The sequence below is a fragment of the Linepithema humile genome, chromosome 2 (genome assembly GCF_040581485.1).
Source record: "Linepithema humile isolate Giens D197 chromosome 2, Lhum_UNIL_v1.0, whole genome shotgun sequence".
Lineage (NCBI taxonomy): Eukaryota > Metazoa > Arthropoda > Insecta > Hymenoptera > Formicidae > Linepithema > Linepithema humile.
In genome coordinates this window covers 10193299-10218996 of record NC_090129.1, presented here as the reverse complement: position 1 = coordinate 10218996, position 25698 = coordinate 10193299, and the positions used below count along the sequence as shown (strand labels likewise).

The 25698-nt window shown below is 40.9% G+C and overlaps 1 protein-coding gene across 3 annotated transcripts; it reads right to left on the bottom strand.

Moving 5' to 3' along the window:
• Positions 1–117: 117 nt before the first annotated feature.
• Positions 118–25698, bottom strand: LOC105679602 (uncharacterized). Of its 3 annotated transcripts, none has more exons than XM_067349021.1 (4): positions 25656–25698; positions 9612–9720; positions 7974–8096; positions 118–4402 (listed from the first exon to the last, which is right to left on the bottom strand). In XM_067349021.1, exons 3-4 carry the CDS (start codon positions 8065–8067, stop codon positions 4257–4259), a joined length of 240 nt encoding a protein of 79 aa, XP_067205122.1. In that variant the 5' UTR covers positions 8068–8096; positions 9612–9720; positions 25656–25698; the 3' UTR covers positions 118–4256. The 3 variants fall into 3 exon arrangements, with proteins under 3 accessions (XP_067205122.1, XP_067205121.1, XP_067205123.1); XM_067349020.1 differs by lacking the exon at positions 25656–25698 and adding an exon at positions 22433–22754; XM_067349022.1 differs by lacking the exon at positions 25656–25698 and adding an exon at positions 22433–22741 and having other exon boundaries at positions 8010–8096.

Here is a 25698-nt window from a genome sequence, read left to right as displayed (position 1 = left end):
AATTACTTTTGTGACGCTCAATCATTGTATATCTGATTAATTACTATAACTTCAGTTAATTAACTGATTGATACTTGGATTATGAAGGATGAGGAAACGCGTTACGGGAGGTCGAAATAGTGTTACAATAGTTTATTCATTACAAATGGACAAAAAAGAAGAAGAAGAAGTCATACACACAGCGATCTATCAAGTTGGTCGTTTGCGATAGACGTAATACAACGAACGGCACTCTTTCTACTTTCAGTAGAAGTGCAGACTAGGAGGTGTGCGATCGTGCGGATTTGCGCAGGGATCGGTGCCGCACGTTCAAAACGTTATATTAAAGTCTGTAAAATACGCCGCGCGTGACTCGAAGAGATTCCGCCGTCGGCGTGGAAACGAGCTCTCTCTCGACAATTATAAAATACAAACGTCTAAAGTCCACGACGGTGGATCGCACGCGCGAGGAACATTTAGCTTTACTTAAGTACGAGGTCGCCGGTCGTCAAGCGCCTCCGAAGACAGTTTGCGTCAAGCGAATAATTGCACGACGGCAACTCGTGCCCTTTTGTCATCTAGATTGATCAACGACGAATTGTAAAATGCATTGTTGTTCGTCAGCTACAACGCCTGCAAGTAAATATGCAATTATCAAAATAGTCGCGCCGTTGAATAAGCAATGGGTTATTGATGGATTTTTTTAAATCCGTTTCAGATTAAATTGGACGTAGTTTTGTAAAAATAATCCAGACAACGCTGCTGCGGTACAACAAGTGTCGGTATTTTTACATCAACTACTATCAATGAGAACACAGTTATTAATAACATTTTTTTTTTTTATATCGGATAAATCGTGCGTTGACCGTCGTGTATTTTTACAAATAACGCGTAGAGATAATGTTGAGGAGCTTTTTCTTTCTATCTTTATCATCTCGTCGATTGGCAACCGGCCGCTTCGCACTCATTAATCTCACGCGTTATCTACATAACATTTTTTTAGTTGACGTCACAACGACATATGTATATATATATATATGTATATATAACTCTCTAACACATAGAGTTTTCCGAAGCTGTTAGCCGCGGAATACTTTTTTTTAACTGTGATATATTTATATATAGAACACATCTGATAAATATTTTGAAGGCGAGTTTTGCACAAGTCGTTAGATATATATTTAATTTTGTGAAAATAATTTACTACCAATTGTCTGTATTTTTATACCAGCTCTTACCGCGTTATTAATTCCTTTTTATCCAGAAACAAGATAAATTATTAATAATTATCGTAAGTTTTCAATAATTATGCGATGCGGACAACTACTTGGAGAATGTTAAACGTAAAGAAATGAGGCTCTTTTTCCCCGGTGGAAATATTTCGCAGAGAACACACTTCGGAAAGAAACTCCTCTAACAACAAATACCCGTTATTTCTATATAATAGCTCTAAAGCTCCTCTAAAAGTCGATATTATCTTCAGGTTGAGGTTCAGGATCTCAGTTCAGAAAATGTACTCTAGGGTTTGGTCAGAATTCTTACGTCATAATGAAATTTGATCGCAGCCTCGAGCTTACGTTAGAACTAAGTTACTCCATCGATTACGCACAGGTGAACTTCGTTAATTGAACGCACATGTGAAGTCGATAACGTAGCTAAGAAGGATGCACGATGGAGAAGATCATTTTGGACGTATTCGACGCTCGCAAGAAGAACGGAGGAAGAAAACACGCCTGAAATAAATTGCATGCTCGAAGCTGCTTTGAGTTTTTAGACGTGTAGAAGATTGAAGGCAACTTCAAGTGTGTAATTTACTTCCGACGTGTTTTGTCCTTTTAAGTGTTCTCTACGAAGTATCTTTGTGAAGAAAACATTCTGTTTTTCTTTACGTTTAAATTTTTCCGAGAACTTTTTCGTAATGCGCGCGTTGCATAAATTGGCAAATATATAAATTATACGAAGTGTATAAAGTGAAAAGTTAATGCTTTTTGCGAGCGTCAGAAACAGTCGAGTATTGCAGTTTCTTAGAAAATCAATAATGTATACAATTTAAAGCTGCATTGTATTAAAAGATTGCGTTTACAAGTCGCAATCTCCTCGCGTTGTGCAATTTTCTTGTTTAATAGGCGAGTAAAATGTCCGTTTAGCTTTCGTTCATTTTTCTTACGATTACACGTGAAAATTGAAAATTATGAGAAGAGAAGATGCGGAAATAATGCGATTAGGTTGCGTTTCAGAGTTTGCTTTTAACGAGCGAGCTGGAGCACGTCTTTAAAGAAGATGCATGTTTGACAGAAATGGAAGATGTCAACGGAGAGAGAGAGAAAGAGAGAGAGATTGTGTAACTAACGTCAGCTGCGAGGAGCAGCCAATAATGGAAAGTGTCGCCGAAGTATCGATCGCAGCGAGAAAGACACATAAGAGAATGATCTTTGGAAGAAGTTAAGCGATTTCCCGCAATCGCCGGAAAGGAAGGCGAAATTGAAGCTCCATCGCATCTCCGCGGCAACGTTGTGATGCAGACGGAAGCTTCGCAAGATAACGAAGTTAATTACGGCGAATGATTGACGCGCGACGGAATTATCCGATCTGTTGTAACGTTCAGCGGATCGCTCTTTGCTCTTTGCGAAGCGAATGCGTTCGGAGCTCGCGAGGGAAAAGAATGATTTCCGCAATAATTGTCGTCCTTCCGGATAAAACTTGAAGCCCCGACGTCGTAATTTGCGGCGGGATAAAAGATCAAATCGCATGACCCGTGGGCGCTCGTAATAGTCGTAAATCACCGGCTTTTCATTCGAAATGAGAATTTTCCACTCGGCGGCGCTCTGATGAGACACACTTTCATTTGTCCCGAGCGAAAAAAGCGTGAATAACGAAAACGATTCCGCGCGGCGTCGTTTGTGACGAAAGTACCGGAATGATACGATTGTTCAACAAAGGCATCGCGAATACACGTGCCGTAATCTTTTTTTCTTCTTCAAGTCTTTCAAGTTTGAAGTGTCGTTACGCGGACTCCGTTCCGGCAATTGTACGTTGATCTCGCGTGCAGAGTCTTTTTCCAACTCTTTCTCTGAATTTTAATTCTCGGGAATTTAAAGGAAAAAAAAGAGTTCTCAGTAGAATAAAGATATGTTAATTTTATCTACTTCATATTTGAATTTCACGAGTTAAACGTGCGCGGAGACGAACATCTTCCAATTAATTTTCATTTATCTATTTATACCAACGCAGTGCTCAGTGAATAATTGTACTTACTTTATTCGTGCAGTTTACTTTAACCGAAGTGCCAGCAGAGCCTGTTGTGTCTTTCAGAAACGTCCGAAAAGTTGTTTCGAGGACACGTTTCGCGAATGAGAATAATGGTCGGTTGACTACACGCACACACACACACACACACACGCACCGCGCGACTATCTAGATACAAAGCTCGGGTTGCGTTTAGAAGGAATGACAATTTGTTGAATGTACCGCTACTCACAGCGAATAGAGCCGCACTATTGCCCACTACACAAGTTTGCGTTAAATATCTCTCTTTGGGCGGGAATCTTCATTAAGCCTTAAAAAGGCGATCCTATTCTTCCGCCCCCTCTTGAAAATTCCCGTCTCTCGTCGGTGTGCGTAAAATGGCGCGAAGATTACCCTCTTATTCGGGAAAAGCCCCGGCAGTAGTCTCATAACGCGCGAAATTGGAACCATTAGCCGGGAATGCATTGCGCGAACGACATACCAAATGTGTCCCAAGGAGAATATGTGCCTGGCGATAAAAGCTTTACGCCCGCAGGAATTCGAAATTGATTCTCTCCCGTAAATGAAACGTAAATTTCACCGTTTTCGGATTTGTAATAATAATTGCGCGATTTTAATTCCGGTCGATTGTTCTTAACGTCTGTTATTATCGAGTTTTAATTTCAAAAAATTACTTTCATTTCGGTTTCACGGTGGTTTAGCGAAGAGAAGAGAGCGGCTAATGGGAGATTCTTTCGTCAGAATATGCAAATTCTCTCAATTTTCTCCATGAAAATCTGTTTCTGCACACAGCGAACCGTTGCTAATGTGGGAAAATGCGCGCACTTCGCATCCGTGTTCCATTTCGCAGCTCCGCGCAGCTCTCGCACGACTTCCAGGGGCTTTTCCGTCGGGGGGAAAAAACGCGGTGGGTTTTAGACGGTGATATAGTAAGCCCGCGGCTTGCCCCTCGACATGGTCGGGCTGAAGAGGATCCCTGGTGTCGTCGGGCTAAACGACCAGGACGCCCACGAGGGCGGCGGAAACATGCGTCAGGACGTGTAGTAGCCCTCGTGCCGCTTGCGACACTTCTCACGGGCGATGTAGCACAGCGCTATGATGATCAGGATCGCTATGGTGATGCCCATGCCTACGCTGATCCAGATGATCTCCTCGTTTATGCCGCTGTATCCCTTTCCTGAAAGCATTCTGAGTTTATCTCCCGAAATCATAACTCACACACACCTGTTACGTTCCAAAACGGCATTCCTTTCTGGAGAGGGGAATTTGTGAATATTTATTACATCAAATGCGGAATAGCGTATTCCGTATTTTGGATGCCCGGCTCATTTCAGAATAAAGTGTAAAATATCTCGTAACTTATTGATTTTTCGATACCTTTACCTTAATACTTTTATATGCAGAATAATTAGAGAAATCATATTATGTAAAAAAAAAACATATTCCATTTAAAAACACGAAGTTGACCTTGAAATCTCCGAAGCGCTTCCACCTGGACAAAAATTATTATCGTCATATGATAGCCCCCTTTGTACCGTGCAATTTTGGTTATATACATTTTTCTCTAAACCTTATAGATTCGAAGATATTAAGGTGCTAATAGTTATTGAGACACCCTGTATATATATTATAATATCAAGGCTCTTACGATAAATATAAATAACTAAAGAAAGGGCAAATGAGCCAATGTTGGTTGCCCGTACATATATTTTGAAATTTGAGCTTGTAATCACAAACGCTTCTGCCTGGATAAGGCTTTTATCGGTGTATAAATTATCCTCAACACTTTTTTTACACAACGGCTTGGCGATACAACTTAGCGTTGCGATTTTTTAATGTTTTTTGTACGTATATAGTTTTAATGATGCGCAAGACACTTTTGTATTAATAATTTATACACTGATGAAGGCCTTGTCTAGGCAGAAACGTTTGTGATCACAAGCTTAAAATTCAAAATATATGCACGGACGACCAGCATTGTGACTCATTTGCCCTTTATTTCTTTAGTTGATATATATATATTTTCATAAAAATAAATTTGTTACAAAATTCTGAGACAACGCCGACGTTTTCGTGAAATTCAATCGTCTTTGTAGAATATCTTAGCAGCATTCGAGACTGTATTTACAGTCGAGACTTAAGAGACTTGGAAACCACAATTGGCAGACTCGGTAGCTTGATTTGTGAAGCTCATTAATTGTTTCTAATTTCATCCGTCGAGATCAAGATTCGCACATTCCAGTTCTTGTTTCTGTTATCTCAACAGCTCCTTATTTCTTATCGCTATAACGGAATCTAGTTTCCTGAGACATTTAAAGCGCAGCGCAAGCTTCTCCAATCTCGGATATCTCGAGATTTCCTTAGATTAAGCTTACTTAAAGCTCGTCTTAAGTTTCTGACCATGAATACTCCGCAGAGCTGCCGCACAAATGAAATAATGGCGTCTTTGGCTGAGCTTCAGTAAAGCGTAAATGTCACGAGTTTCTCCCGACTTCGATAATTTTATTTATCGCCGGACAATTTGAATTTTATATCTGCAGATTCCGCTTGTGCTATTCTAATTTGCCGAGTCTCTTCGCCGACGACGGTCGCGCGATGAATCACGAATTCGAAGGCGGACTCCCGGCAACGCTTGGAGAAAGTCCAAACGTGTGAGCAGGCGCCGAAGACCAAGACACGAAGAATTTTATTTGCAAATTATGAGAAAGCGACCGTGTCACTGGCAGCCGGCCCAGGGTCAACATTTTCACAAATTCCCCGCTGCATCCGGTAAACATTAGCGCAATTCCGGCAATTCGGCGTTATTGATTCCGCCAACAATCTCGCCGCTGCCAAAAGTGCGCTACGTATTTCGACCACGTCCAATAGACTCGTGCAATAGTTTCGTGCAATTGTGTGACACTGTAGTGACGTAATAAAACACTGCACAGTCAAGCTTACATATGCTTTGCGCGCCAACTTTGTTTGTATTCTTCGAAAATAAATATGAAATGTTTCTGCAAATTTGTTAGAAATTTGTGGTTGTGTTTTTCTTTTTTTTTTTTATATAATCTGCAAAATCGTGCAAAATGTGTTTGAGTATCTCAGAGGTGCACCACGTGAAGTCATATTTTTCGTAAATTGAGTTATTATTATTACAAGACTCTAGACTCCAATTTTTATCTAACGCCAAACAGTTTTAAGTCAGTAATAAAAAACTAGTTGGAGAAAAAACTTAGATGGGACTGGAAATGAGAATGATTTGGCAGTAAGGAGAAAAATTATGTTCATGTGACTTAACGTACTCTGTCTCTGAGGTGCTCGCACGGAAAAATAGAAAAATAACGTCTGCAAAGCAGGATATATCGATAATGACAACGTCCGAGATTTTCAAGAAAGGAGAAAACATTTCGAGTGAATTTTGCGTAAGATTTGATTACATAAATAATCATAAAAAAATTTTAACGTTTTACAGCAAAATTTTGAGCATTAGTTTAAAGATATACATTCTTTTTGTGCGAAAGGATCTTAATTTGCTTTCGAGAAGAAAAAGGAATCGACTTATTTTTCGCAGTATGCTTTATTTGTTAAAAAAATCAATTTCGCTGGGTGGGAAAACTTGCTTCGAGACGTGTTATTTTCTCGATAAACAGCGTATGTCGTGAATGATAAATTATGTAGAGAATTATGTACCAAAGCGTGGTATACAAATAATGACATGTAGTGGAACCGACACAGTCTTCTCGATGATTTTTACAAAATTACGATACCAATTGTCAATAATATACGCGCCACATACCAAAACAATTTTTTCGATTTATTTCGATCTGCCTGCAATAGAAAAATCGCTGTTGTTAAGGCTGATTCACTTTGTATATGTCATGTCGTTGTGTCAACACGAGGCAACAAAAATTCAGGTAGATTCATGTTATACGATGCGCCAGGACACGAGAGATGACAAAAATTATCGTACATTTGCATATCCCGTGACAAACGCGAGAGCCAGACAAACGTTTTACAGAATATTTTAAAATCAGTTTTTTTTTTAAAAGCTTTACGCGTATTGCGTCATTATTAAATGAGAACGAGAAAATAAAGAATGATGTTTGTGGTCATAAAATGTTAAACAAAGAGAGAAACATTTCACAGAATATTTTAAAATTATTTTTTAAAAGTTTTACGCGTATTACGTCATTATTAAACGAGAAAGAGAAAACAAAGAATGATCCTTGGTCGTAAAATATTAAAAAAAAAGAGAGAGAAAAATTGCAGGAGAATTTGTAACATTATGTCACGAGATAATAAACGACGAGGTAAAATTTTATAAATATTAATATCAAAATGTAGTACTTTTGCACTCGAGCCACGTATCTGCGCGCATTATCAGGACGTGACGACACATAACGTGATCGAAATATCCGGCCAGTGCGAAATATCACGCTTCTCGATCCCGTCTATCGCACATTTAAAGTGAACGGCGCTTGCCGTGCAGCAACAAAGCATTGCGGCAACGTTGCGGCAATGCTCTAGAATTAATACAGCGGAACCCATACAGCACAGAATATTGCAGCAACATTGCGGCAATATTGCAACATTCTAGCAACATTGCAAGAACATTGCAATATTGCCGCAATGTTGCTGCAATGTTTTGTGCTGTATGGGAAGAATCGTTACTTTCGTAGAATGATTGCACGGCATCTCAAACATTTCCCTGATGCGTTCAATGTCAAAAATTGCTTTGGTATCGACGTGGTCATAAGGAGATATACCTAACGGTACGAAATGAATCCATCGATCCACATTACCATTGTAGTGGGAGCTGTAGATGCCGACTTTACCCGCGACTCGTCCACCCACCGGCATGTTTGTACTTTTTCCTCACGGTTTGTCACCTAGAAAAGGAAATCTCGCATTTTACCGCAGGCCAGGACTTTCCGCAGCTTACAGGATTACAAACGCGGCGACCTTTCCCTCCCCCCCCTCCTCCCCTTCTTCCAACCCACTTCCTCGTTTTATTCCAAGCTCCTTTATACTCCTTTAGTTGATCCCTCTTTTCCCCCGTATTTTACTCTCTTTCGTCCCGGTAAATTTTGTCAGTTTTGCGTCGCAGTTTATATAAAATGTACTGAAGTTATTGGAGACGTTGTTGTGTTTGTAGCAATTAATGGACTTCTATAAGGAATTGAATTGCAGAAATTCTTGCAGTTTGAGTTTTCTGTAATTCGGATGCCGCGACATAGTTCTTTATTAAGTTCCCTTCGCGCGAAACGATGTTACACGCGAAGCTTTGAAGTCTCTTGGAATATTTGGCAGCGTGGAAGTGTCAATAACTGTATTTATGTAACGCTTTAAAGTCGCAACTTCGCTAACGATATTGCGTTCGGCAGATATTCGTTGTGTACACACTTCAGCGCCGTCGGGCTTCCCACTTTGAGGAGGAAACGAGCGGAAGTCACCGGGGTGACAAATAGAGCGGGCGAAGGATTCTCGTAAGTCGATTTTTATCCTCCATTATTCACCATTGGATTATTCCAACGAGTGGCATTATGATCTTTTATCAGCTCGACGGTAATGTGACTCGAAAAATCACCGAGGCAATTCCGAAGAAAATTTATCGCTTCGTATTAATCCGCGATCGTATTTACGATTATGCGCGAATATGCGCGAAAGTGATAATTCGCAATATCTATTTCATTCGGCGAGAGATTCGTGTGATTTTTGACAAGAGAGTAGATGTATGCGTATTTCCCGGCGCGAAATTAAACAATTTGTGATTCAAGTGGGATATTCGTATATTTTACGGGGACGCGAACGGAAATGTATAACGGCGAGCGAGCACAAGTTTGAAAATTGCATCACTCCCGATATTTCCATTTGAAAAAAAAATTATGCGCACAAATAAACGGCCCCGGGCCGTCTCTCGCATCTTCAAGCGACTCGTCCCCGGCCGTGGAAACTCGGTGACGAGTCGGAGAGACGCTGAAAATTCCCGCGCTCCCTTCGTACTTTCGATTTGTCACGCTCCGACTATTATTTATTCGCTCGCGACTGCTTGTTCTCCGCGCGAGGGCGTGTATTCCGTGAAACGCGCATGGATTACTGTCGCATTTTCCGCGCCCCGTCGCACGACGGAGACGATAAATCGGGGACGGTGCGCGAGTGTTTGCCGATTCTTTCGAATTTCCGGAGTTGTCATCCCGTGACTTTATATAATCCTCGCGCTCGTTATTGAAAAGCATCGTCGCGACGGCGGAGTTTGCGGCCCTGCGGGCGACGTGAGCATCGATCAAAGGATTTGCTTGTTAGGCAGCTCACCGATAGAAGTGAATCTGCCACGAGGGGTTGGCGAGGGGGGGGGGAGGGGTAGGTGGAGAGGGGGAGGCAAAGGGGAGCGTCGAGTTACGTACGAGAGCAGCGTCGATGTGTATCTCGGAGAGTCGAAAGTAGGGTGCTTCAGGTGCATCTCTTCAGCTCCGTCTAACCGACGAGCATCTTCTCCCTCGCGACTCGCCGGAGCTGGAAAGCAATTTTCGCCGATTACAATAAAGCTCCATTGCGATATGTGAATGGGCCGCCCGCATTCGCGAGCCCGGGCGAACAATGCGACGTAACAATGGGAAATGTGGAAGTAGCAGCGTTGTATGCGCGATACGCGGGAAGATATAATTATTATTGCAACGGATTTAATATATAATGGGGTTATTGTTTCGCGCGGTTGTTCCTGTTATTTTCAACGAATGTGTGTCTATTTCTTCGCGTACGCAGCGGTGTATTAAACAAGTAATTGTAAAATAGTTTTCGCAAAAGCAAGAACTTATCGTATTTTAAATGTTTACGATATAAAAGTAACGAGAGGAGAAAAATAATGCTTCGTGTGAAAACTTTGTACGCGGCGCGGAATATTCCTTGCTTTTGTAGAATACATTATAATTCGCCACCGCGAAACTTTTTTCTCCGATCGCATTGGGAAATTTATTGTTCGTTCTTAAGAATAAAGCGAAAGGCGTAATCGAGCGTTCTAATGCGATCTCATGTTCCTTCAAGTCGAACGCGTCTTTAAGATCGCCCCAAATGCTGTTTCACGGAGCGAAACGATTATTGTGAACGACTCCTCGATTTGTAATCTCCGCGATCGAAGGTTTTGTGAACACCTAATCGTAGAGAATTGGACTTCGACCTTAATTGAAAGGAAGACGAGACTGGAAATTTTCGTCTCCTTTGCTCACTATAATGTAAAAATGTTTGTCTGTAATTTGCATAGAAAAAATTTCACACAGAAATGTAAATAAAATTAAAAAATAAACATCCGCCGAAGCAAATGTCCGACAATATCCTTTCAGCTGTTTGCGCAATAAACTTTGACGAGATAAATTTCACGAAGCTAAATGTTTATATTGCGTGGGCAGTACAGTGGCGATTATGTTTTTGGATATTTCATTCCGCTGATCTCTACGTTTCATTTTATCCATTTGTTCACTTATGTTACAGACAGCAAAACGCTCTAAATGCTTTAAAACGTGGAATTTAAATAAAATTAATCTTCAAGTTAATAAATCGGAACAAAGGTGTCTAACAGGTACAAAGAGTGGCTCATTTATCAAAATTAAATGTTAAACGCGAGGCACGGAATATAATATTGTCCCGTGCTGGATATTTGAAGCGTTGTTGTGTGCCATATGTTTTGATGCTGACTCATGGCACGTTTTCCTTTCTTTATTGCCCACATCATGGCGTACACGAACTACAATGCTTTCACCTTGCTATCATTCACACGATAAAGCTCGCAGTAGAAAAGACGGAAATCGCTCTGCATCGTCGCGCAATAGTTTCCAAATTGCAATCGTGTGCCGATATGCTCTTGAATGAGTGAGCCGTAAAGAAGCGGTGCGTCATTGCGAGAAAACCCGGGCAGCGTTGGAAATAATTTTACGACAAATAATTTATCATTATTTGTAGCGTAATGTAAACTGAGATTTTTTTTCAAATATTTCCCGTCTTACGTAAAATTACACGTAGAATTTCATCTCAAATTCTGTCGCGAATTATAAATTGTATAAAATATGTTTAGCATATGTTTAGTTGAATGCCGCGCTAATTTTATACAGCTTGCTCATCAAGTCTCAATGAAATTTTGCAGTATATCTTATAAAAACCGCCAGTTTCCGTGACATTTTTTCAATTATTTAATAAAGCAATGAGGAAATAAAGTTCTGGACTCCTTTTTTTTATCACGAGAAGTTTGTGGGCGCACCAACGCGTAAATAAAGTAGCTGTCTTCTCGTATTATTCTGTTGCATTTCTAAAGAATTTTAGGGCAAAAGGTCGGCGCGCAGACCGCCATTGCACGCGACCGCATTTTATTTTCACCAGAATTTTATTTTCACAACGTCTTATTTGTAAATGTATTTTTTAAAACGAAGCAGAGTAATCAAGAGTTTCGGCGCGCTTATTCCATTTCCTGTTTCACAGCGACGACCTTTTCGCGAGCTCCTCGAGCAAACTAATTCTAAACTCGCTCGGAACTATTCCCGACATTTGACAAGCAAAGCGTATTTGACGGAACAGGAATCCTCGGCTACGGACTCGAGAATTCAAAATCTCCGACTATGCCAGTGGAGAATCCGAGAGTTTCGGCGGACACGCGCGTCCGATATTTCAGCCCCTTCGCGTCGCGTTAAATATGCAACTTTTGCAGGCTCACGCCGGCAAGACTCGCGACGGGGATTATTATTCCCCAGGCGCTTCTTAATAAAGCTCCTCGCTTAAGTGGGATCAACAAGTTAGTTTCGTTACCGTCGCGTGCACACGCGTCGCTCTTGTGCGCGCTCGAGCGGTCCTTTGTTTTCCGCAATTAAACGAGTCCCTGTTGACACCGCGAACCGGCATTCACCGGCCGCGCCCGACCGAAGGGACAGGCGGCTTTTGTCCCGCGAGCGTTTTGCGCTGACAACCCCCGTCGCGCTTTTCGAGCAAGCCCGCTGATGCAGCACGCTCGCCGCGACGCGTTGCATCCGACGCGTTAGCCGCGCTTTGACGCGCCCGCAATTAGGCGCGATGACACATCCGGCGTGCTCGCGGTTTATCAATTAACGACGGCGAACATTGTTTCCGGAAAGCGCGGTGCGAATTTAGCAGCGGCCGCGGTGGATCCCACGCTCTCCGCAACGGAAATTGCGTCGCATTCTGCTATCAGCAAACTCAGTCGAGCAACTCACTTACTCGCAAATATTATCAGCGGAGTTATTAAAGCTTACATATATATAATTATTGTGAGCAATTATCGAGAAAATGTATACGATAAATTTTACTTCAAGCAATATACTACACAATTCAGGATAATAATTCGAGATAAAATTACTTCCAAACTTGTGCAACGCGGATGTTTGTAATTCCTGAAACTTTAAAATTTAAATTTGTGAATCTTTGAATTTTTAAGTCCGCTTTAAATGATCTACAACTCGCGAAGAATTTAAAAGAGAATTCTGTTCATAATTTCAGCGCCATGTAATAAAAAAAAAAAAAAAAAAACGTTTGAAGAATCAAAATACACTGATATGCATTTTGTACATGTGTGCTTTTATTCTTTAAATGTTTTCAAGAACCAGACGATACGTAAAATGACGAATAGAGTGAAGAGAAAATTGTAGATCAGCTTAAAAATGCAAAGATATGCTAATCTAATATTTCAGAATTTTAAGGATAGAAAAAATGTATATTATATAATATAAAATATTACGAAAGTTAATTTTAATAAAAAAAACTTGATTAGCATTTATCAAAGAGGCATCTCTTGCAATTAGGAGCAATTTCGCCGTTATTTCGAGTTTAATGGAAATCTAATTATTGAAACAGCGACGCTCTAACTAGCAAAATATGCTTCGTCGCTCCGAGAGCCAGCTCTGTTTCCGTGAATGCAAGTGCATCAATGCTTTTTGCCGCGAGACGATTCCGATGTGCATAAGAGAGCGCATGTAATGTTTCGGCGAAGATTCATCGTCGCATGTCGCGGTATTTGCATCCCTAAAAACACGTTAACAATTGTGCAATCAATCGAAATCTCCCGTCAATAATTCTGCAGGTTTTCATGCTTGAACGAGCGCGTTATTCGAATGCATCGTGACCGATTTACAAATGTTGAGGCATTGAAATTTGGTGCACCGTCAATAACAGATATGCTAATTAACTATATTTAAAGCGGATTGAATTCTAGACGTCAAACGAGCTTCATTAACTCGAACGGCATTTCTATTTTGTATCACATCAAAGCACTTGTTTCCGAGTTTCGACTCCACGCTTCGACTGCTGTAATTACGGTTCTTATAATTATTGGCAAAACTTCGCCACGTTCGAATTTGCTTTTACTTCGCTCATAAGGCTGCATCTTGCAAAGAGATTTAATTGCAAATTAATTATGCAATGTCGCAAGTTCGAGAGCAAATTTGCATTTAATTAATAAATTTCGCAGCACAATACTCCATTCGAACCGTGGAGTTTCCGCGCGCATAGTTTGATAGTATTAAATCGCTCTTCAGTCAGCATTATGCGCGGAAGCATAAACGACGGATGTGTGTTCAACGATATTCGATGTATCTTCAGAAAAAATACGCGACATGTGGAAAGGATGACGTTTCGAGGACGACGTTGCTACATTTTTTTCGCGACAATCCGGCAGTTGTCCTCCTCTTCACAACTGTTTGGCAGTTTATCGAGCGTTTCGACGTTATCGCGACACGAAGTCACGGCGAGTGTCTTTGTTCCCGCGAAGACGCACGTCGTTAATGAGCGAACAGTACGCGGTTGCCTCCGCACGGCGAGAGACGGGAAGCTTTTGTCCGCCGCACGCTGCGTGCCCTCGCGAATGCAATCGACAATGCGCCCGGCTTTATTGTTCGCCGCGTCAACGTCATTGTCAAACGATGAACCGCAGCTATTCACAATTCCTATTAGCTCCGTATCTGCTTCTCCACGCTTCGCCGCGATCGACCGAAGCGCGACACTTGTGTGCGCGCGCGTCACGTTAATTTCACGCTTAATTCCCTAGCACGAACTGTCGCAGACTTTCGTCAAAACGTTGAAAAGTTATCCCGCTTTGAGGAGAAATTGACGTTTAAAGTTTTAGCTTCGTTGGAAGAAAATGTCGCGTGACAAAGGTAGAAACGCAGCGGGAAATTGCTTTTTGAAAATGATACACCGATGATGAAAAGCAGGTAGAGTTTCACAATCAAAGTGTCTCATGCTTTCCATACTTTTTCATTTTCCATTTTGGAATAAAGTTCCGAAAGAGTCAACCCTCCGATTTTGCTGTCGATTGGTATACTACTGTATTTCAGTGCGCTGATTGCGAATATGATCATGAAAATTGCCGACAAGGTTATTTTTAAAGTCAAAACTACTTAAAAAAACTAAAAAATTATCGTCTCTTTTAACATCATCTTGATAAATATTGATGTAACAAAGAAATGTTTCAAATAAAAGTTGTAGCTTTTGAAAAAATACATCATTTATGTCCTATGCATTTTTTGCATAGAACCAATAGTTTTCGAAAAAAATAAGATGATAGGAAAGACACTCCCCCCGCGATATGCAGTGTGTTCCGCCCCCCTACGGCGGGCTCCACCATCAAAAAACTATACACTTGGATTTGGGTTGGAACCTCGCTTTGCGTGGAAAGTTGCAAACCCAGGTGGAACCTTCGCTTCGCGTTTGTAAAGTGTATGCGTGGATGCAGTGGAAATGCCTTTCCTATTATCTCATTTTTCTCGAAAAATATTGATTCTATGCAAAAAATGCATAGGACATAAATGATGTATTCTTTCAAGAGCTACAACTTTTATTTGAATCATTTCTTTGTTACATCAATATTTATCAAAATAATGTTAAAAAAACGACAATTTTTGAGTTTTTTAAGTTTTGACCTTGAAAATGACCTTGACGGTAATTTTCGTTATCACATTCGTAACCAGCGCACCAAAATACAGTAGTATATCAAACGATAGCAAAATCGGACGGTTGACTCTTTCGGAACTCTACCCTCCATTTTATTTCCAAGTAAAAGAAGAAAAGAAAATATTTTAAAACCCTTTCGACTTATTTGTATTCATGTTGGCTGTTAAATTCAACACTGGATTTTATGGCCCAAGTATCGCAAGGACACTAAAGGTTTAGTCGTATATCGAATGACGTTTATGTACGTTCCACGCCTGTTTCGGGTGAATAATAGAGCTATTCCGAAGAGACGCGTTGTTGCTAAAAAAGAATGATTCGACCAGTCTCGTCCAGCCACAAGTCTATCGCGCGCGCGCGCGCGCGCGCGTCCGATCTGATAAATTACTCAGGCAATCCTTCGATTAATTTAACGCGCACGATATTGTCGAACGTTTCACAATCTTTTTAATTGCGACTTTGTTGCTGGAAATAAATAAAAATGTGAACAAACACGCCTAACGCGAAGCAAATTTTACTCATAATTATATTTTGCGCATGAAACTACACGTTCTCATTTTCATCTCGTTAATATTTTTATAATAAGCCGAGTGTGCACGCATTTTCGACGTAATTGGGTTAAGAGGACTGTGCATTTCGGATGTAATTAGGTTAGCAGATCTAATTTTCCAATAAATAATCGAATGATAAAGATAGCGTTACGGCGCCCGGGCGTAGCGGCGTACATAAACAAGATGTTATCCGCGGATGCTCTTGGAGCACGTCCTCAAACTTTTCTGTTTAACTATAAGTGGATAACTTTGCGCTCCAACGCCGCAGAGACACCAGGATTATAATGTAGAATCATCGTTCCGCGATTAAACTTCGCGGGGAAAATCCTGACAGATTTATGCCCAAGGAAACAAGACGCTCCGCTGTTATCAAATATCAAGCATACGTCCGGGAGTGTGCAAACTTAGCGGGAGGAGCAGGAGGGGGGGGGGGAGGGGGAGGGGGATTTCGTAACATTCTATTAGCGACGCGAAGCGCTATCGATGATAGGAAATACGCGGCGTTTTACGTGCGAGCTCATCGACGAGCTCGGAGACAATTTCGCTACGGCAAATATCAAATCGGATATTAAATTATCGGCGATATCAAGATTTCATTTCGCGGCAATGACGTAATACGGCAATTGAAAAATTTCCGCTCACATCCTACGGCGCAGTTAACTTTCGTATTCGCTCTGAGAGCGAATTAGCCGTAATTCCCACAATACTATCATCCCATGCTGGATCGTTAACGAGCGGCACATGTGCAACGATCATATATGTGCGGATAAAAAGTTTTTCCAATACCGTGTCCATTGTACATAAGTGCCGTTCGCGTAGCACATGCAGAAACCTCAATAATTCGATTTATTTTCACACGGGACTATCGCGGAACTTCGGCAGTTCGGCGCGTCGGGTTTCGCGAATTCTACACGCCAAGTCCCGGCGGTGCCGTGAAATTCCCGTCGCAGAAAGCTCGGCAAAGCCGTAATTTTCCCTGATTGGGAAACATTTCTGCGTTTCTGGGCAAAATTTATTTTTCGTCGCGTTCACATTTATTCCAATTTGCCGTTCGGCGTGTAATTTACAGTTAGAAAATCAATATATAATATTTATTTATATGTCTCGCGAAAATGCGGCCAACTTTAATCTCGATTGCGCGGCGAAATTGATGTGTCAATGTGATTTTTCGACACGCAGAAATGGAGAGAATTTAAAATACGACGCGAGACCGATATAATTTTTTTCCCCCGTGAATCCACGCGGTGTAATAAATGTGTACAATATTGGACGAGTTTGCGGCGCGTTATAATTTTTAATTTCAAGTGTGCCGCCTCACGCAATGAGAGAGCAAAGTTGAAAATTGGCACTCGGCGGTGCTCGCCGGCAGATTTCGCCATGCAAATGAAATATGCAGCTTGAAAAGAAAAAAGTATGGTTTGTTGCAAAGTTATTCGAGGTCCGTCGCGAAGGTAACGCCCGTTGACGCGAAAGTTGGTGATAAAGTTAAAAACCAATATTAATTATCTTCTCCGCGCGCGGAGAAATTAATTACCCAACTTCGGGACGTCCGTGGCGGTAAAAACTCATCTGAAAGCGCAAACCGCTGTGCGATTGGGTCCGAGCGGCGTCGCGAAGCGCGAAAGAAACCGGCTGAGCGGTGGTGCGCGCGCTATTATTCCGGAAGATGTGTTTAACCAGCGAGAGAATAATCACTCGAGATAATGGAAGACGCTCGACGGCGCGCGCCGTCAGAAATGTCTCGGCGCATTTCGCGTAATTATCCCGCGTAACCAGCCACGCCCCGGTTGACCTTTGGTCGTCCACTTTTCCCCGTGTATTTTATTTTTAACGGCGCGCACGACGGGGAAGAGCTATATCCGGCCGATGTCCGGGCTAAAAATACAACTGTGGCGTCGCTGACGGCGGCTAAGGCCGAACCCGCGGATTTCGGCAGATCGATGGAAATTCAGAAACGAGGCGTTGTCTCTCCGGGCTCCAGACAGACCGACGACGACGATGACAACTGTTCGCGTTGCGTCGGCACGTATATATATATATATATATATATTTGTAGGCTGCTGAAATTACAGGCATATCGCTGACTGGTGCCAATGAGTCGATCAACCGAGTCGGAAATTCGCCGGAAATACGATTACCCTCCGCTCTTCTGTCCGCCCGTCACACGCTCGCTCTCTCATTAAACGGCTCTACGGACGAGCGGGATTTTTCCATATTCGCTGACGCTCATGTTTCTCGTGCATTATTTAATTGGTTCTCTAAAACAATATTTAATTGAGTCATTAGGTCCTCTTTCGAGAGCTGTGGACGCTGCCGGAAAATTACTATGATAATTTTCGGCATATTTATTCAGTGGCTCTTACATTTGCAAATCTACAGAGAGCTTTTACTGAAATCTTAATAAACGCAGTTTATCGAAACTTATTACAAAAGTTTTATTTTACATTTTATTAAATCGTGCTTTAACTAGAATTCTGTGATAAAATACTAGTCTTAATAAATTTACAATTAAGTATAAATATTGTATAGCGCGGTACTAAAATATTATCTTTGGATATCGATAGTATTATCAATGTTCAAAGTTAAGAATACAATAAGCGTGGAATATAAATAAAGTAAAATGAGACTTCAGAACGGAGAGCTATTCCGCGCACGTGGAAAAGTATTTCTATCAAGATAGCTTTTTCAACACGTGTCAGGTTCTAACATTCCAGATGTAATGGTTCTCTGAGAATGACTCGCTATAAAGGTCACACAAGAGAGAGTAATAATGGCCAATAATGGCGCCGTGAAATTAATTTGGAGCTTCGAGAGAAATATACAAAATTTCATTTGTTCAATCGCCGACAGATTACGCTTCGTTTAAAGACCACGATAAAATATACATGATCGAATAATTTATTCACAAACTTCGCCGGGATAATTACGCACGTTAGACTCGGCAATTAATAACTTGAATCTTATTCATCGTCAATAATTCGCGTCAATCAATGTAACGAATTTCGCAGAAGGGTGGAAGATTAATTATTTCGCTATGAACAAGCATACGCGAGACGTCGCGAAGTAGTAAGAGAACAGCGCTTCACTCGAGCGTGATATTTCATAACAACGGGAAGCGCACGAAGGAAATAAGAAAAGGGAGCCAAAATGCAAATACCTCTTGATCGACGAAAAGGGAGTCAAGGTTGCCGGCGAGTAAACCGATCCGTCGGTGATGAAAGATGAAGTGTACTCACGCCAAGTGGATCGTTTCTGCTACTCGATCATCACGCGAGACGCTGACCACACAATCGCGTGCGCCAAGTAGATCGCGCCGTTGCTCGATCAGACGTGAGCGGCGTACAGCGCGCAGTAGTAGTACGCGCGCTTTAGTCGGACGCCTCAGATATGGAAAGTGATAACGACGAACGTCGTGCTCTCACCGCGAAAGCACACGCGACCAAACGGATTGAAACGTTGTATGCATCCATAAATTCGAGTTACTGCGATACATCTCGATCGATCGCGAACAGATGTTTCGAGAACGCGAAACAGGCTTTTACGGCTCGTCACTGCTGTTCGCTCGCCCGAGCGATGTATATAAATACACGGAGGGAGACAGGATAAATATTTTTTTTTGGTTAGGTTAGAGCAAGAGCGTTATTGCAGTAAATCCAATTTTTTGATTGGCTGTTTTATAAACCGTTAAAATCAATATATTAAATAAAGGAGGATAAAGAGCGATATCCAAACATAATAAGCGCAAGTTCAAACATGGCATGCTTCTTGTGTTATCCCAGCCTTTATGTTTGTTGAAATTTCTCTTCTTGTAAGTTCCCGTTATTTCTTTTCTTCACAGATATCAATTGTGAGTTTTTACAGATAAAAATAATGCACGTGTAGAATATTCTGGAATTAATGGACTGAGATTGAATTGATTTCAAATTTTTTATCAAGCATATTATATCATTTTTATAATCTATGAAACGATTTTTCAACAACACGTGTGCGGGCGTAATTGAAAACTGAGATTTATTCGGCAGTTGGATGGGCAAAAAATTTAGTAAAAAATGCTCGCTAAAATGAATCTGCGGTTTTAATCGCTGCGCACTGGATGGTCAAATATAAAACGATACCACATCGTGGCAATTACCACATAATTCTGTTTACTCGAGAGATACTGTTTACTGCTCTAATTATATATCTCGTATTTTAATTTATTCGCGCTCTATCTTGCGAGTAAAATGTGATTTTAGGTTAGTTTTTCATAACTCTCTGTCACGGATATAAGTTACGGGAAGAATATCGGTACTAACGTAGCTTCTACCAAGAAAGTCGTAAAAATAAAACTTTCAAATTTTAGAAACTTGATACAAACTGATTTAGCATGCAAACGAGCGAGAGCTGTATAAACTATGAATTTTTAATGAGTTAATGAATTCAAGAGATTACGTTTATATTAGTTTTAAGTTTACGGCACTTAATTTCTCAGATATATAGAGTCTTTTCAGGCTTATCGGCGCCTTTCATCGCGTTTGATGACGCAAAGATGAGAAGGGATAAAAATTTAAACGCACACAACTGCGATGATATCAAAATCAGTATTTACAGCACATATATAAAATATGGATTTTATTTTGATATCTTTTTTTTTAAAGTACTCATGAGTGATTCGAGTGAATAATCGCAAATATTCGATTACATTCCGATATTGCTACGTTTTGAAATAACTGTGCTGGATTGCAGCAATATAGAAAGCTTGTTAAGTTTCTAAATATTTATAAAATATTTAAACGTGTTGCAGATGTCATACTATTTAAAGGATATTCTTTTAATTTCGTTCCTGTTGCAAAATACTTTCTCGCAAAGCAAACATTGACGTAATTTACAATTTATTTGTTCCAATTACAACTTTAGTAATTGATTTGGAAGAGAATTAAGTATCATATAAATTCTCCGTGTATTAGCATATTACGTTTATTTAATGTCACATGGCAAATAGAAAACAGCACAGATTTCATATAATTCAGCGACTCAGTGCTGTGTGAATACGAAGCTACAGCTGTTTACATATGTGACGAGTCTTCGTTGCTCTTCGGTTATCACTTATGTGCTTTCGCTATGTAACCTTATATTCAGGCAGCTAGTACATAAATTAAGCAGCTACCTAGCTTTTCGGAGAGAATGTCGACGGGAAAGGCGCGCGCGCGCGCGCATACATCACCGGATTCGAGATCTATATCTGGCCTGCTTCGCCAATATAAGCTCTGCTTATCAAATGGATACTCTTGGCGAGTGGAGTCGCAAGGCGATCACCAAGTTTTTCAACGCGTCAAAACACGACGCGGCCGGGCAGACAAACAGTATATATCGCGCCGACTGAAATATAGTCGCTATCTACTACTGTCGCGGAAGGAGATAGCGATGTTATCTCTTTCATTGTCTCCCTGCATTCATGTGCGAAAAATAATAGCGCGATAAAACAAAAAAACAATAGTAAATTACAGGACAGGAGATCGTAATGCGTCAAAAAAAAGACGAATCTTCTTTGTGCATTAATGAATGAAATAGAAATGTTTGAAAAGCTGCATTGTCGAGAAAGTTGATTTTTAAAACTGAAAAAACCAATGACACATTTGCATTTATTCAAGTTTGAATAATTTCCAACAATTTTGTGCCATTCAATTCGTTTCGGCAATGGCTATTCAAAAGTATATAAAAAAATATTATCTATCGAAGAAATGAAGTAAATCTTGTATGTATTGTAACATAAATTATTTTAAATTACTTTATCAAATGGAAAGTTGTACCTTTTTTTTCTTTCGAGATAAATTTGATAATGTATGATATAATGTTATTGAAAATTATTCAAGTAAAAATACATCATTAGTTTTTTAATTCTCAAGATTAATTTTCTGAAAAATAGAGTTTTGTATGAAAAATTTTAATCTCACACTTATTTTTCACAAGAAATCATCTTCTTTTCGAATATATTACGATTTCCGATAAACTGTACATTATGTTCACTCGAGCGTCCCAAATGATGCATAATAATCGAGTTTGATTCATGTCAGCACGGATTTGCAACTTATGATTTTTAATCATATTTCCGATAAATTGCTCAGCGCATTAAAATTTCAGTTATCAGTGATGACGCTGTGAAATAATCCCCGGCACTCTGCGCACAAGATGGAAAAGAAACTGTGTGCATTCTAAGCATTTAATCTTCCTCACGACAGAAGAATATTCGCGACACATTAGATTAACGCACGTGACGCGAATTCTAATTATCTATGCGCATCGTTAGACATATAAATGCTAATACATCTAGCTTGATAAACACTCGAACATGTATGCTCGTTGCGTGCGAGCAAATTACAATAATGTTATTCAAATCCACTGTTAATGCATTCCCATTTCTTTAGTTTACGACATTAACGGGGGAGAAAAAGGTAGAATACAGATACAATCAACGATTTTAGGCGCTTTAGCGTAAATTGATATTTCTAAAGTTCGATTTCGGTGGCTTTATCGATCCGACTGCAATCGACATTATACGCGAACGCCCGAAAATAGATGTGTACGCACACGCAATGTGTATATAATTAAACGCAAGATTAATCATCCAATTACGGAAATAACGCCAGCGATCTAGCGTAATCCTCGTGAATCGATCGCGACCCGGGTTCATGTTCACCGTTGCATCTGGCCGTGGCGTTCGCTGCTACACAAAGTCAAAGGAGGGAGTAACGAACCATTTTCGGATGTCCAAACGCGCGGGTGGCGAAGCGTGCGAGCGGATTGGCGGGCGAGCTGGCGGCTTTCGGAAGATCGGCGGCCGGGTCGGGCTCTTCGAATTCGGGCAGGCCCTGGAACGGTCTCGGGCGAAGCCAGCGGGACGCGCGCCACGCGGTGCGCCGAGTCGTAGTGGCTGACAGTGGTCCGACCGTACGAATGGCGCGACGGACGACGGATCTGGACGCGGGTGGAACGCGCTGTCGACTGAGTCGCCCCGGCGCCGCGCGAAACCGTCACTCCGTTGCTCCGACGACGGCGCCCGAAGCCGAGGGTAGGAAGGGTGGCTGCCGAGCGACTGTCCACGGGGTGTAATAGAGAAACCGCGAGAGAGGGACGCTGCGAGTCGCCCCGTGGAGGGGGGGAGGGGGGACCGACCGATAGGGGGGAGAGAGGAGATTATTGGCCGGGAGAAGGGAGCAGCGAGGGAGAGAAGTGGTCCAGGGAGAGGGATGACGGCGCGGAGGAGGGCGGCGCGAAGTAGGGTGGGTGCGTGAAGGGCTGGCAGAAGTGCGAGAGCAGGAGAGGAGATGTGCGTGAACGCCCGCAGAGGCGGAGGCGCGGATAATTGTTGCTTCGATCTTCGAAGTCTCGAGGCGTTTTGCAAAGCCTCGGACCGTTCGATTCCTTCGAGCGGAGGAGAAAAGTTTGCATCCTTGATTTTTAATTTTTAAAATTGATACGATACGTTTCCTTTCCTACGATTTTATCTGAATCCTTCTGACAATAAGTTTGATCAAGATGTATCTTTTTTTTTTAGCGATTATTCATGATAGTTTCTTAAATTTTTTGAAAAATTGATTACAGTAAATAGAAAGGATAATCGCTCGTGTATTTGCTTTCTAGTGATATCGACGCCTATGAAAAGCAAATAACGACCAAAGAGGGGAGAGAGAGAGAGAGAGAACTTTAATAAATAAAGGTGGAAGATAGAGCGTTAAATGTAGAGAAGGAGGAAAGAGATGCTTGTAAGCGGGATGAAAGCACTGCTTGGAAACCACCTAAGCCACCGGAGAGAAAAGGACAAGAACAAAAAGGAGGCGAGACATCATGAGCTTGCGTCCGGCGGAAGTTGCAACTGCGAGTGAAACAGAAGCTGTAGACGCGCGTACGAGCGACAAAGTCGCAAAGAACGGAGAAACGAGAAATCCTTGGCGTGCGACTGAAACAAGAACGGGAATATTTTGTCCGAGGAAACGGTAGAAGTATTAGCATGTGGGATGAAATACGAGAGTCAGAGAAAGAGGAAATCATGAGTTGAGAGACGGAGGGACGGAGAGAGAGAGAGGGAGAGCAAAGGGAAAAGAAGAGAAAGCGTGCAAAAGTAACAAAACAAATTGAAGAATCGTCGGAGAAGCAAGCGAGAGAGACGGAAGCTTAGTCATGCAGAAGTAGGGATACATTCAAAGCACGGATTCCGGAGGAGATGAGCGCACATAGGGGATCCCGTAGAATGAGAAGGCGGATCGGGAGAACAGAGGGGATAAAAGAGCCGAAGTGGGGAGATGACAAAGAGGAGAGCGAGGGTGTAGACACGCGAGGAGGAGAGACAGATTCACGCGGGGCGGAAAAGCAAGAGGAAATCAGGGGAAGAGCGATAGCTTTACGCGCGACAGAGAGAGAGAGAGAGAGAAACACCCGAGCGTTCCAGGTGCGAACAGAGCGAAGAAATTCGGGGACAAAGAGGAGAAATAAAAGTTAGAAGGGAAAGGTGACGGGCAAGAGGGAAGGCGAGAGTGAAATGATCAGCGCACGCAGAGAAGACGCAAAGTAAAACGCGGGAAACGTGAGAGCAAGAGAAACGGCGTCCTATCGAGCGAACGTTCACCGCTGCGAGGGATAGGCGGATCCATGTGGCGAGCTAAGGGGTGACTTGTGTTTTCCGTCCCTTCGTAGACGTGTGCGCGCAAAGGTTATCTGAAGGTAAACTGATCCGCGGAGGGATACGAGTAAATATGGTTGAAACGAAGGGAACAGGTGGCTTAATCGATAAATAGCGATAAATGAGGGCGGGGAATGTTTTTAGTTTGGCGGAGAATTTTCTGCGCTTAAGACGAATGAGAATGGCCTTTCTCGAAGCTTACTCTACGTCGTCTGGGAAGATTATGATATATTTTCTATATATATATATACATATATAATAAAAACGAAGAACTTAGTAAAATAGTGAGTAATGATTTACCAGAGTTCAGCGTTATTCGAATCAATTTTTATCAAAACAAGAACTGAGATAAATAAAATAGATATTGTTTGTAAACCACAAACAATCTTTTATTCATGGAAGAACTATTCAAAGATTTTTTTATCGAAATAAAAATTTCCTTCAAGTTTATAAACAAGAGAGAAAAAAAAAAGATTTTTTTTCCATACGGAATAGATAATTTTTGATTGGAGAAAAGGAAAACTTTTAATTATGTTGCGTAGAGTTTTTCATTTTTATAGTTTTATAATTATTTGTTTTTCAATAAATTTGTTTAAAGTACTCTTCGTTTAAATGTTTGTAGAACAAAAAATAAAATTGTATTCAAATAAATTCTGATATAAATAAAACTAAAAATTTATTGGTTACTAACAAATAAATTGAGTTTTAAATACACGTTTATTCGTAATCTGCAAATAAATCTATAAATCTTTTAGTTTTATTGATGTAACAACTATTTTTAACTCAATATTGGAAATAAAGTTTGCCAAACTCTATTAATTTGCTAAGTTCTATCTATTTCAAAAGTTTTGATCATTATTATATAAATATATTTCTCTCTCTTTCTCTCTCTCTCTCTCTCTCTCCCCTCCCTCCCTCCCTCCATCCCTCCCTCTCTCTCTCTCTCTCTCTCTCTCTCTCTCTCGTACAGTTTTATTTCGTGAATTAAAAATATCTAAAAATGTAGTTACTGAGAGAAGTAATGTTTTTTTTCAATTAATTCACTTGTTTATTACATACATATTGCAGAATTAATATGTAATCTGCTTAATAACATAATAATTATAATAAAGTAAAAATTTTAATTCAACATATGTGTTCGACAAATAATTAAATGTAATAAATTTGCCGTAAGTACAACAGCTAAATGGAATATACATTTGATAATTAAAAAATCTCCTTTTCTCAACTCTCTTTTGTAGGCCGAATATACGTGACCTTTTAAAGATTTTTGCAGAATATAATATGTAATATATTTTTACCAGAGTGAATAGTTACGTGATGTTTTGCTACTTCGTTGACGAT

Bases quoted from the DNA above. Each gene is read 5' to 3' on its own strand.
- LOC105679602 (XM_067349021.1), bottom strand. From the start codon at position 8,067: ATGCCGGTGGGTGGACGAGTCGCGGGTAAAGTCGGCATCTACAGCTCC. The intron at 4,403-7,973 runs GTATATCTCCTT...GAATGCTTTCAG, and splicing joins GATTCATTTCGTACCGTTAG to GAAAGGGATACAGCGGCATA.